The sequence below is a fragment of the Anastrepha obliqua genome, chromosome 3 (assembly GCF_027943255.1).
Source record: "Anastrepha obliqua isolate idAnaObli1 chromosome 3, idAnaObli1_1.0, whole genome shotgun sequence".
In the NCBI taxonomy this organism is placed as follows: Eukaryota; Metazoa; Arthropoda; class Insecta; order Diptera; family Tephritidae; genus Anastrepha; species Anastrepha obliqua.
Window position 1 is genome coordinate 101857171 of NC_072894.1, and position 11179 is coordinate 101868349.

The window sequence follows — 11179 nt, forward strand, 5'->3', positions numbered from 1 at the left end:
ATATGCATCGTCCACATACACAGAGTCATAAATCTTGCGAAGAATAATTTTCCGAAACACCTAAAGCATTCGCATATTTGTTGGACATTCGTGGAAGATTAAGTACTAATAATAGACTTTATTCTTATTGCTGTCTTAGTTGTTTATTGAGAATAGTACAAAGAATAAAGAGCAACAACAACAACATTTTGCAATTTGTTTTTATCGCTATTCTTATATAACAAGAAGGGCATGACGTTTTGCACACTACTGTATGAAAACTATAGCACCGTCCAGCTGCTACCAAACTAAACCAATAAAAAAAACTACCACCGACAACTTCAAGCGTAAAGAAGCGCTAGAATAACATAAAACCATGAACAGTAGATGCAGACATACATCCATATGAACATACATACAATTTGCTTGTATGCATATTTTGTAATTAAAAAGAAAAATTATGCAAAACAATAACACTAAAAGTAATGAAAGACGTCATTAAAGCAACACCTGAAGGCAAAAATGTGCGAATTTAGCAAAACATTGCGAGAAAATTTAATAAAAACCCAACTGCAGCTGATCGAGGGCCATTTCTGTGAAAACTGCAGTAGCAACAATTGCAGAGAATCAGAAGCCAAAGTGAAGCAGTAGAAGGTTTATAAGAAAACAAAAAAAAAAGCAAAGTAAATATATTGCAGAAACAAAAGATCCACGAATATGAAGCAAAGAATATTCGCATCTATCTTAGTGATGTTGCTCTGTAAGTAGAACTGCATGCGAGAACTTTTTAATAAAAGTTCAATAAAAATTGATGCAAAAATTTGTGAATAATCTAATTTTGTTAGTCAACCTGCAACGCTTACACGCCGCACCACCACATCCGAATGATATTGATTTTAATGACAGTAGCAGCGGAGGTGGAATAGGCGGTGGTGGCGGCTTTGGCAATTTATTCCGTGGCAACAATAACTCACAAATGGACTACAATATATTAGTTACGCATCTGAGGGACTTCTTCATGTATTTACCAGTGATGATGACATCGCTCAGGGAGTCCATGTCTGGATTTCCGAAGTTCGCCGAAGGTATACGCATACTGACTTCGAAAACTGGACGCTTAGAAGGTGTGGATTGTAATTGTGAAAAGAATAGTAATGAAATTGACAGCAGACAATTTGGTTGACAGGTCCTGTAGATAGTAGTGAAAGGGGAGGAAATTTCTTCGACTGAAGTGCAAATGGGTACCTGATTGAAGTGAAATAAAATCAATTTAAATAAGTTACATTAAAAAACAAAAAAAAATTTAAAAATAGAGATATAAAAAAATTAAATAAATTAAAAAAAAATAAATAAATAATGAGAAATAAAATAAAATAATGGTTACCTCATCATCATCAACAACCCTAGAGTGCCAAGATGGAGCATAGGGCCACGCTACTTGATTGAAATAATTTTAAATAAAACGAAATAAGTTAAAATGAAATAAAAAAGAACAAAAAACTTTAGTTTTTAAATTTAATTAAATTAAATAAATAAAAATACTAAATACTATAAAATAAAATAAAAAATACTATAAAATAAAGGTTGCTTGATTGAAATAAAAGATAAAATAAAAGGAAACAAATTTTTTGGAAATAGTAATTAAAAATAATGATTACACGATTGAAATAAAATAAAATGAAATAAATTAAAATAAAAAAGAGCAAAAAAAAGCAATGTCAAAAATATTAAACTAAATAAAAAAATAATTGAAAATTATGGTTACCTGATTGAAATAAAATTAAGTAAAATAAAAAGGAACAAAAAACAATATATTCAAAAAATTATATTAAATTAAATGAAATTTATAATAAAATGAAAAAAGTTACAAAAATAAAAAAGAACAAAATGAATTAAATAAATTAAAATAAAAAAGAAGACAAAAGAAAAAATATAAACTAGTGGTTATCTGATTGAAAAAATTAAAATAAAATAAAAGAGTACAAAAAAAAATTTAAAACATTATATTAAATTAAATGAAATTAATAATAAAATGAAATAAGTTGCAATAAAAGAAAAAGGATTAAGGGAATAAAAAAATAAATGAAAGAAATTAAAATAAAAAAATGAAAATAAAAGAAATAATATTAAATAGTGGTTACCTGATTGAAAAAATTAAAATAAAATAGAAAAGACAAAAAAAAGTATAAAAAAAATTATATTAAGCGGTTAAGGTTAGGTTAGCGGCCCAAGTTCAATATTTTTGTTTGCTAGTCAATTGCTTTATTTTACAAAACTAAAAACATAGTTTTAATACCTCATGTTTCGACTTGACTCTAGCAAAATTTCAAAAACAAAAAATATTAATTGTAAAAGTTATCGCTGTTTGTGTGGAGCCCGTTTCTCCAGAAGTCCCTTGCGGTGATCATCACAAGTCCTTCGAGATTCATCTAAAATCAATCGAACCAGAGAAATTAGTTTTATTAAGATATAATATTTTCTTTCAAAATTAACAATACGGCGGCCTCAGGACATGTCTTTCAGATTTTCGAAAAGAACCGACAATTAATTATTAAAAAAAAATCTAAATTTTTGAAAAAAGTTTTTTACGTTTTTCAAAAGCAGTATAAATTTTATTGAAATCTACCAAGCGGTTTTTAAGTTACAGTGATCAACAGTTCAAAAAAACATAGTTTTGAGATAAACGAATTTAAAGTTTTGCTATCTGCTCTGGAACGCCCGAAGGATCTTTTGTTAATTGTTGAATAACTCGAAAAGTATTTGTTGGACTCACTACAAATTTTGGCACAATATTTTTAAGATACTATACTTTAAGAAAATGCAAAAAAGAATCCAATTTTTTTGAAAATCCCGAATACCCCTAACCCCTTAAATTAAATGAATATAAAAAAATTATAAAAATAAATAAATGAAATGAAATAAATTAAAGCCAAATAAAAAAATTAATTAAAATATTAATTAAATAAGAAAAATTATAACAAAAATTGTTAACTGATTAAAATAAAATGACATAAATTGAATTAAAATAAAAAACGAACAAAAGAAAAAAAAATAAAATAAAATAAATTAAAAAAAAAAAAATTGAAAAAGTAAAGTAAAAAATATAAAATAATAGTTAACAAATAAAATGAAATAGACAAAAAAAAATAATTAAAAAAATAAAATAAAATAGCTAGCTGGCTGAAATGAAAATGGATTAAGAAAAAAAATATATATATATATATATAAGACAAAAAAAAATTAAAAGGCGTAAAAAAAAGTTATATAATAAAATGAAATAAAGCAAAAAATAAATACAAGAATAAAGAAAAATAAGTTTGCTGAAAAGTGCGTGCTAAGGATACAGTCCGAGATAAATTTGTATATAAAGCATTCCATTAAGTAAAATTTAATTAATATTGCTTTTGTATAGAGCGTTTATATTGATATATATTTAATTTAGTAAAGACTAATTAAAAGAGTAATTAATAAACCCAGATATAGTTTTTCAAAAGAATATGTTGTGTTTTTATATTATATATGTATGTATGCATACAGCCCGTTCCTGACCAAGTTGGTTATCGTTATTATTCAATCAGTTTCGCTTTCGTGCTCGCTAAATGCACCACAATGAGCGGCAGATAAGGTGGCGATGTCGCCATGCTGATAAAAGGCACACGATTCCCAGATCAACGTGCTCATGTTGACTCCTTTGTATGTATTGGTTTTCATTGGTTTTACGCTTGTCATTGAAACGGCTGTCCAACGTTCGCGCACCCACGTACACTCATAATACGTCTTGTCCGGCTGAATGCTGTCATGCTGCGGCAGTGATACTGCCGGCGAGTTTTTATGCGGTCCTGTGGAAATTCTTGCCAATAAAGAGGGGATTTTATGTGAGTTTTGCAGTGTTTCAATTTAAAAAAAGTAGTTGTCATAAAAATTCAATGCATTGCATTTTAATTAGTTGAAATCGGAAGGAATTTAGAAATTTGGTGGGGCAAAAAATTATTTGATTTGAAATACTACCTAAATGGAAATATTTAAACTATGCTATGAAACGAAATTAGTTACTTACGAAATTCTGATACAAAGGTTTTTTGTTTATAATAAAATACAGTCAGTGTTACCAAAATCCGCATAGCAATTTTTCGCAATGCTCACAATATACATATTTTTGTGAAAATATGTGTCTTCATCTAGCAAAAAGAGTATAAACCAAAGTATTTATTAATTTTATTCGTTATTAGAGTTTATTAGCAAATAGTAGAACAAAAAATTCAATTCAACGAAATAATTTCTTGTTTTATTGTTAAACTGGCTGTGAGCTCACAAAAATACGAAAACTAAACATTTGGAGGCCATTAATTCATTATATAAAAAAGTTAAAGCTAAGCTAAATATGTTGGCTGCTGTGAAAAAACTTTTCAAAACTTGACGTTCGAAGTCGGCTTAAAATTGTAGATCCCTCTGTTTGTGTAACAACATCAAGGCGCACGCCTCAAATATTTATTTTATTTATTTACGCGGTTCTGCAGTTCATTCGTTGCAATCTTTGGCGAGAAAATAGGCAAAATTTCATAACACATACAGTCCGCAACAAACGATTGCCCTTCAATATTTTACCAGTTCAGATTATTTTCCCATTGAAGGTTTTTCTTTTGAATGTTTATTGAAATTGAAAATTGAAATTTGATTTAGTCGAGCCAAGGAGCACCAAGAGATTTGGTGGCTCCTAAAACACTCAGACTAAAAAGCCCATATTTAGAGCTATGGAGAGAGGGTAGATATTCAAAGAGGGAAGGGTAAAAGTATCAGAGAAAGAGATAGGAAAGAATAGAGACAGAGGTTTTTAGTCCTGTGATAACTTTCCAGATTCTTTGGTAAATCTGTAAGTATCCTCCAGCTTTAGAGAACGAATACTACTCACTCCCACGACATCGGAACCAAAACTCGTAGTCTTGCTCTAGCAAGGGAAAATGCTCACTGCTATCCGCTTCCTCCAAGTAAGACAGGCACATTGGGTCCTCAATGATTCCAATGGCGGTCATATGCTGACCCCATGGGTTGTGTCCTGTAATAATATCGACCATTAACCGACCGTCTTTCCAATTAATGTTTAATAGTTTTTTACAAAAGTATAACTCCTCGTCTAACAAAAACTATATAAATTCATGTTACAAACTCTATATAAAAATTGGAAATATTCCATCACCTTTTCTTTCCAAGTCCAAGGTTTTTAATTAGAATTTCTAGAAATTAATTTTTATGTGGCGTTTTATAAGTTATTAAAGTTTAGTAAAATAAATTTTGATAATTTTTTTCTCTGACGGTGTTGGGAAAAATTCTTTAAATTTTGATAATTTATTTCTCGGACGGTGTTGGGCATTTTCTCTATATAAAAATAATTCTCCTGCTTTCGTTATATGGATAAATGAAAATCCAGCGGCTTCGCTGGCAAGGTCATGTCTTCCAACTCTGAAAGTATTCGATATGGTATCTGCTGGTGATAAGAAAGGGAAAATAATGCGTTCTTTATTGTATGGAAAAACGCTTGGCTTCACTAAATGTGTCCAATTGGCGCCGCTTAGTGCATGGAACAAACGACTGGCCCGATTTTGGGTCCTTAAGCGGTAATCGCGCCAGTCAAAAAGTATACATATAATACTTTTCGTGAAATCACTAAACAGAAACATGGAAGGCAGACCTATCGACCATATAATCAATGCTACATTTCTATGCACATATTTTCAAAAAAACCTCACTGTTCCGAACAACCATTTGTGTCATTCAATACCTTTAAGTATCGATCAGCATCGCTGTTTAAGCGCGTACCACGCGAGCACCTTCGGCTAGATTTGTGCTGTACTTCATATTGCCAGAAGGCGAAAACTGCCAATAATTTTAATTGATTTTGCTGCCTTTTCGACGATGTTACTGCGCCCCCGTAAACACAGGACAATGTACATAGGTATGTGGCAGCACGATAAGTAGGTAGCTACATGCCACGGCGGAGAGCATAGTAAGTATGCTGGCGTAGCGACAAGTATTACCGCAAACATTTACGTACTATATGTGTGTATGTACATTTATTCTAACAGTGGGTTGCTATTCTGAGTCAGAGAATCCTAGAAACATTTCATATGCACTAGGGATGTCAATTTCGGTATTTTTTAAGTACCGAAAATCTCGAATGATATGAAATGAAAGTAGAAAAATCCCGTCTTATAGCAAAAAAAGTAATATTGACCTTAACGTTTTCTTTTGATTTTCCTTAATCCAAGGTGGCACAAAATTAGTCATCTAATTTTTTTAACAGCTTTGCTACAAAATGGAAACAAAAATAAAAATTTGGAGTGATGGAAATCTTTATTTTAACCTTTACGCGCTCCATTGTTCGTCTGTATGAAGTATGGGTGACGTACGGCGCCATTTGTAAATATTATAAATCTTCCAATGGGGAGATTAATATTGAGTCACCATGTATAAAAGTCAACGTTTACATATGTATGCCACTGTTGTAAAAAGTTGCATTGAATAACTTTTTTTTGTCAGCACAGATTAGCAAGTAAGTGCAGCACTCAGACAAGATTAAGTCCATTGTTTCAAAGAAATCTGACTAGATCTTGTGGAGCCAAGGTGGTCGCTTCTTAGCACATCAATGCCAAGGACCTCAAGTCTGATTGGAGTGAAGGTCGGGCAGCGGCACATAAGGTGGTCCGCCGTTTCATCCTCCTCTCCACATGCTGGACAGAGTATTCTGTCTGAGATGCCCACCATTTCCATGTGTCTTGCCCATAGAAAGTGGTCCGTCATCAGTCCAAACAGCTGCCTACAGTCCCTTCTGCTTAATGACAGGAGGAAATGCGATAGTCGGTCGGACATGACAGGTTTGGATATCAGTTTAGTCCATCTGCAGCCTCTTTCAGCCTGCCAGGCTGGCTTGTAGGTTAGAGTAGCCCGTTTGTTAAGCGTGGCTTTGATGCCTGCAGAAGGGAGTGGCAGAATGGGCTCCGGGCCAAGGAAATTGGCCTCAAAGCCCATTATAGTTAAAGCGTGGGAGGTCTCATTACCCGCGAGACCCACGTGTTGTGGGACCCATGCTAGCATCAGGCTATTATGTCTACCGACATAGGTCAGCCTGGATTTGCAGGACTCGACTACCCTTGACGTGGTTGGGGGGCTATCAGAGGCTATGAGCGCAGCTTTGCTGTCGCTGCAGACACATACAAATCTGCTTCTTCATCTGTTTTCCACAACAAAGTTCATCGCTTTCTGAACAGCATAACCTCCTCATTGAATTACTTGATTTTTTTTCACATAAATTAATATGTTTTCAAGCTTGAAACGGTTGTCCTCTGTGGGACACACTAACGCTTATAGCCCATTATGATGCCGCATGGGAAACTTGCCTTATCTTTCTTAAAAATAGTGTGTATTTTTCAAAAATTTTAGAAGATTCCATGGAACTAAGATCTTCCAATTAACTAAAGAATTGTCTACCTAAAATGGTAAATCTACGTCTCGGTAGAGCAGGAAATACCAACAAAGGTGCGGGATTATCTCTTCCTCTTCTTCATTTAGACAATTTTTGCAGAAGGCTTGTATTTGCACACCCATCCTTCGGGCGTGCCTGCCGATTAGGCAGTGCTCGATTACGAGTATAACTGAAATCACAACGACTGCACTTATTTCGGATTAGCAGCGATGCTGGAGGATATTTACAGATTTGCTAAAGAATCTGGAAAATTCTCACAGGACTATTTACCTTTGTCTCTGTCTCTGTCTCTATTCTTTCCTATCTCTTTCCCTGATACTTTTCTCTTTTCCTCATTGACTATCTACCCTCTTTCCAAAGCTCTAAACTCAATGGGCTTTTAGCCTGAGTGTTTTAGAAGCCACCTTGGCTCGACCTATTCAAATTTCAATTTCAATTTCATAGATGTTGTGCGCTTAGCATTGAGAGAGGGCCATATTGTGGCTCACGTTGTGCTTTTACAATTTCCTTAAAAATAAGTAGCTTATACATGTGGTCAATTTACGGTCAATTTAGTGTCGAGTCTCGCTAGATGATCGGCTCTACAGCTACCCATAATGCCCCAATGGTGAGGGATACCATGTTACCTTTAGGTGAAATGACTCAGCCATCTCGTTAAGAGGCTACCTGCGTACCTACAATAGGGTTATCTAGTAGAAGATTATGTAGGTTCTGCTGCGATAAAGAGGTCTCTATGGAACACTTAATCACCAACTGTGAGGCTTTAGATCACATGAGGCACAGAACCCTGGAGGAAGACCTACAATTGCTCCCTCCTAAGGAGCTGGTTCGATTCCTCGGTATACTAAATAATTATAATTAAGTGATTAGGGGCGCACAATAGATCAATCTAGTCGGAATGCATAAAGGCCTTAGCATAACCCGTACAACCATTACCATTATCATGATTTTATCGCCGCCTGGCTATCAGTGAGAATGTAGTATGTACAGGTAGATATCATCTCCAGGTATAGCATCACACTGTACCAGTGTCATGGTTTTACTACTGCCGTCAGTTTAGCCTGAAAGACACTACAATAGTCGAGAAGCCGAAAACTGAAGGATATCCCTAGATGTGTATACATGGATGAACTCACACTCTTTTACATATTCCCGTTATCACTCTTCCGTCGAGGGTAGGATGGTCGTGAACGTTGAAATGGCAAGTGCAAAGCGGGAGTGCATATCCACCTCCAGGGGAGCTCCAAAATGCCAGACAGGATTTTTTTTTGTTTTTTTTTTCTTGTTCACTCCTCTTGGTAACATAGGGCTTCGACAAGACTCTTCCATCGTACACAGCTCTGTGCTGTTGTTTTTGCACCGTCGCATGAGATGTCGGCATCTACTAATTCGCACAACATCGACCTTTTCCAAGTGTTTTTTGGTCGACCGCGGCCTCTGCTCCCTTTCGGGTTTCAGTTCAGTGCCATTCTCGTGATGTTATCTGGTGGTTTTCTCAATGTGTGACCTATCCTATGCCACTTTCCTCATTCGATAATCTCCAAGTGCCTCGTTACTGATGATGTTTGGCCAGAATGGTCTGCAGATGATGCGGAGGCGTTTGTTGATGAAGGATTGTAGCCTCTGCGTGATGGTGTTAGAGACCAGCCATGTTTCGCTTCCGTACAACAATACTGCCTTTGCGCATGAGCCGAATATTCGTACCTTAGTGCGCCTGGAGATTTGCGAATTCCCCCATTCACGTCTTATAAGATCGGATTCGAGTCTTTGAACCTTGTCAACTCTTTTAACTTTCACACCCAGATATATTTTTTTCGATGTAAGTTGTGGCAAAATAAAAAATATCTAAATCGCGTAAATTATCCCGGCACTCCGGGATTGTATTTATGAGATCGCGAAAAACCCGATATAGTAAAAATGGGAAAAATTACATCTCTATTATATACATACATACATATATACATTTATGCACATCTATGTAGAGGTGCTTGCTGTTTTGCGCTGGGTGCACTCGAATAACTACTTCAGTGGTTGGCTAGTTGCAATCCGAGTTGGTGCACGATATTGCTGGTGGTGTTGTTGTTGTGAATTGCATGTTGCCCATTATTTAACATGAAAATGCAGTGAGTTCTTCATGTAGTTGCGCTGCTGATTGCCACGATTCCTTGCTCGTATTACAATGAGCGAAGGATGGTTGTTCGTTATTCGTTGTTGGTCGTTGGTTCAGTTCTATGCCATTGGTTGTTGTGAGTTGTTAACTATTCTCTTGGTTGTGTTGTCATTGCTGCGGCTCACAATGTTTTTGTTTCGCTGTTGATGCTGCTGCTGCTGCTGTTCTTGTGTTTCATGCGCTCGTTTGTTGTCGCGGCTGCTGCCAGTGATGCCGTCTGCTGCTTCTTGTTTTCTGCTGATGCCAGCAAGGCGATTGAGGCGAACCCTCAGCTGTGTCTTAGTACTTGTGCACCTTGGCAAGATGGCAAGCAAATAATGTGACCAACATGAAACTGTCGCGTTGTTGGCGCTTCTGTTGTTATTGGTGTCACTGCCGCTGTAGGTAGTTTTGTTCGCGCTGATGCTGCTTATTGATGTTGGGTGTTTGTGTCGGTGTCAGTTAGCCAATGTTCATAGTGTTGGTAGTGTTGCATGTTTCGCCACAAATTCGTATGGTGAACTCAATGGCAACACGCTTCGTTTGTGGCTGCTTTATTTTGCTGAGCCGTACTATAATACGACGCGTCCACACTTCTCGTTGCAGACATACATATTTTTTTTGTAATTTTGCTTTTACTCGAGCTTCTATTTAGTTGCTGTAGTGTAATACTCGTATGCGTCTATCTCCACTCTACTCCAGCCAAGTGCTGTCGTCGCGTATCGACACTTCACTCGGTAGCTCTTCTCCACTTGAAAAGTTAGAATCACTGCCTGTTGGAATTTTTGCTGTCTACTGCGTCGTCTGCTGTGCTGTGCCAGTTATTTTTCACTCAGCCGCCATGCTTGTTGTTGTGTTTCCCATAGTGCATTCTGAAGTGCCAAATGTTTGTATCGGTCAGCCTGAATTATTGCGATTGATGCAACAGACATCAGTTATGGAACTTGCTAATATTTAAAAATTTATTATAGGGAGTGGAAAGCAGACAACAAAATATAAATATTTATAGATTTTGTAAAAAAGGACTGGGCATATTATCGCCTTCAAAGCAGGTGGCTTCCGAAATAATATAATTGTGCCAAAAATTAATTCAACTATAAAAATATTTTTCAATCGGATTCCCCGAAATTAGCACCAATTCACTTTTACGCCTTCTTTCGCCTGAAAATGTTTACCTCAAAGTCTAATTGAAGTTTTGGAAAGAGAAAAAAAGTCAACCAGTGCCATATCAGGTCAATACGGTGGCAGTTAAAAATGGCTGCTTGATAAAGTTTTGAGTTCAAGTATTTCCTGCTTCATTAAACAAATTTGTTGTATGGAAACTATTCTGTAAATTATTTTAAAAAATAGCATGTCTTTTTGGCTATTCAAGCGGATGTAGTACTTATATTAAAGAAGTAACCGTAGGCGGATTCAGGGCTCAACTAGTGGAGCGTAAAATTTCATAAGAAGAAAATTGTAAAACTACTTGGCCAAAGTAAAAAAGTTAGGTTGGGTTAGGTTGACCTGGCTGGCTGAAAGTATTCACATAGACTTATTGGTTCTTAGTGGTACCAGATGGAGCTTGACCCTTA

The 11179-nt window shown here is 35.5% G+C and overlaps 1 protein-coding gene across 2 annotated transcripts; it reads left to right on the forward strand.

The window, feature by feature from the left end:
- The first annotated feature begins 582 nt into the window (after positions 1–582).
- On the forward strand, positions 583–2973 carry LOC129241839 (uncharacterized). Of its 2 annotated transcripts, XM_054878365.1 has the most exons (3): positions 583–739; positions 825–1103; positions 1166–2972. In XM_054878365.1, the coding sequence occupies exons 1-3, from the start codon at positions 697–699 to the stop codon at positions 1207–1209; spliced, it is 366 nt and encodes a 121-aa protein (XP_054734340.1). In that variant the 5' UTR covers positions 583–696; the 3' UTR covers positions 1210–2972. The 2 variants fall into 2 exon arrangements, with proteins under 2 accessions (XP_054734340.1, XP_054734339.1); XM_054878364.1 differs by having other exon boundaries at positions 825–2973.
- Positions 2974–11179: the final 8206 nt, after the last annotated feature.

Bases quoted from the DNA above. Each gene is read 5' to 3' on its own strand.
- LOC129241839 (XM_054878364.1), top strand. From the start codon at position 697: ATGAAGCAAAGAATATTCGCATCTATCTTAGTGATGTTGCTCT. The intron at 740-824 runs GTAAGTAGAACT...TAATTTTGTTAG, and splicing joins TATCTTAGTGATGTTGCTCT to TCAACCTGCAACGCTTACAC.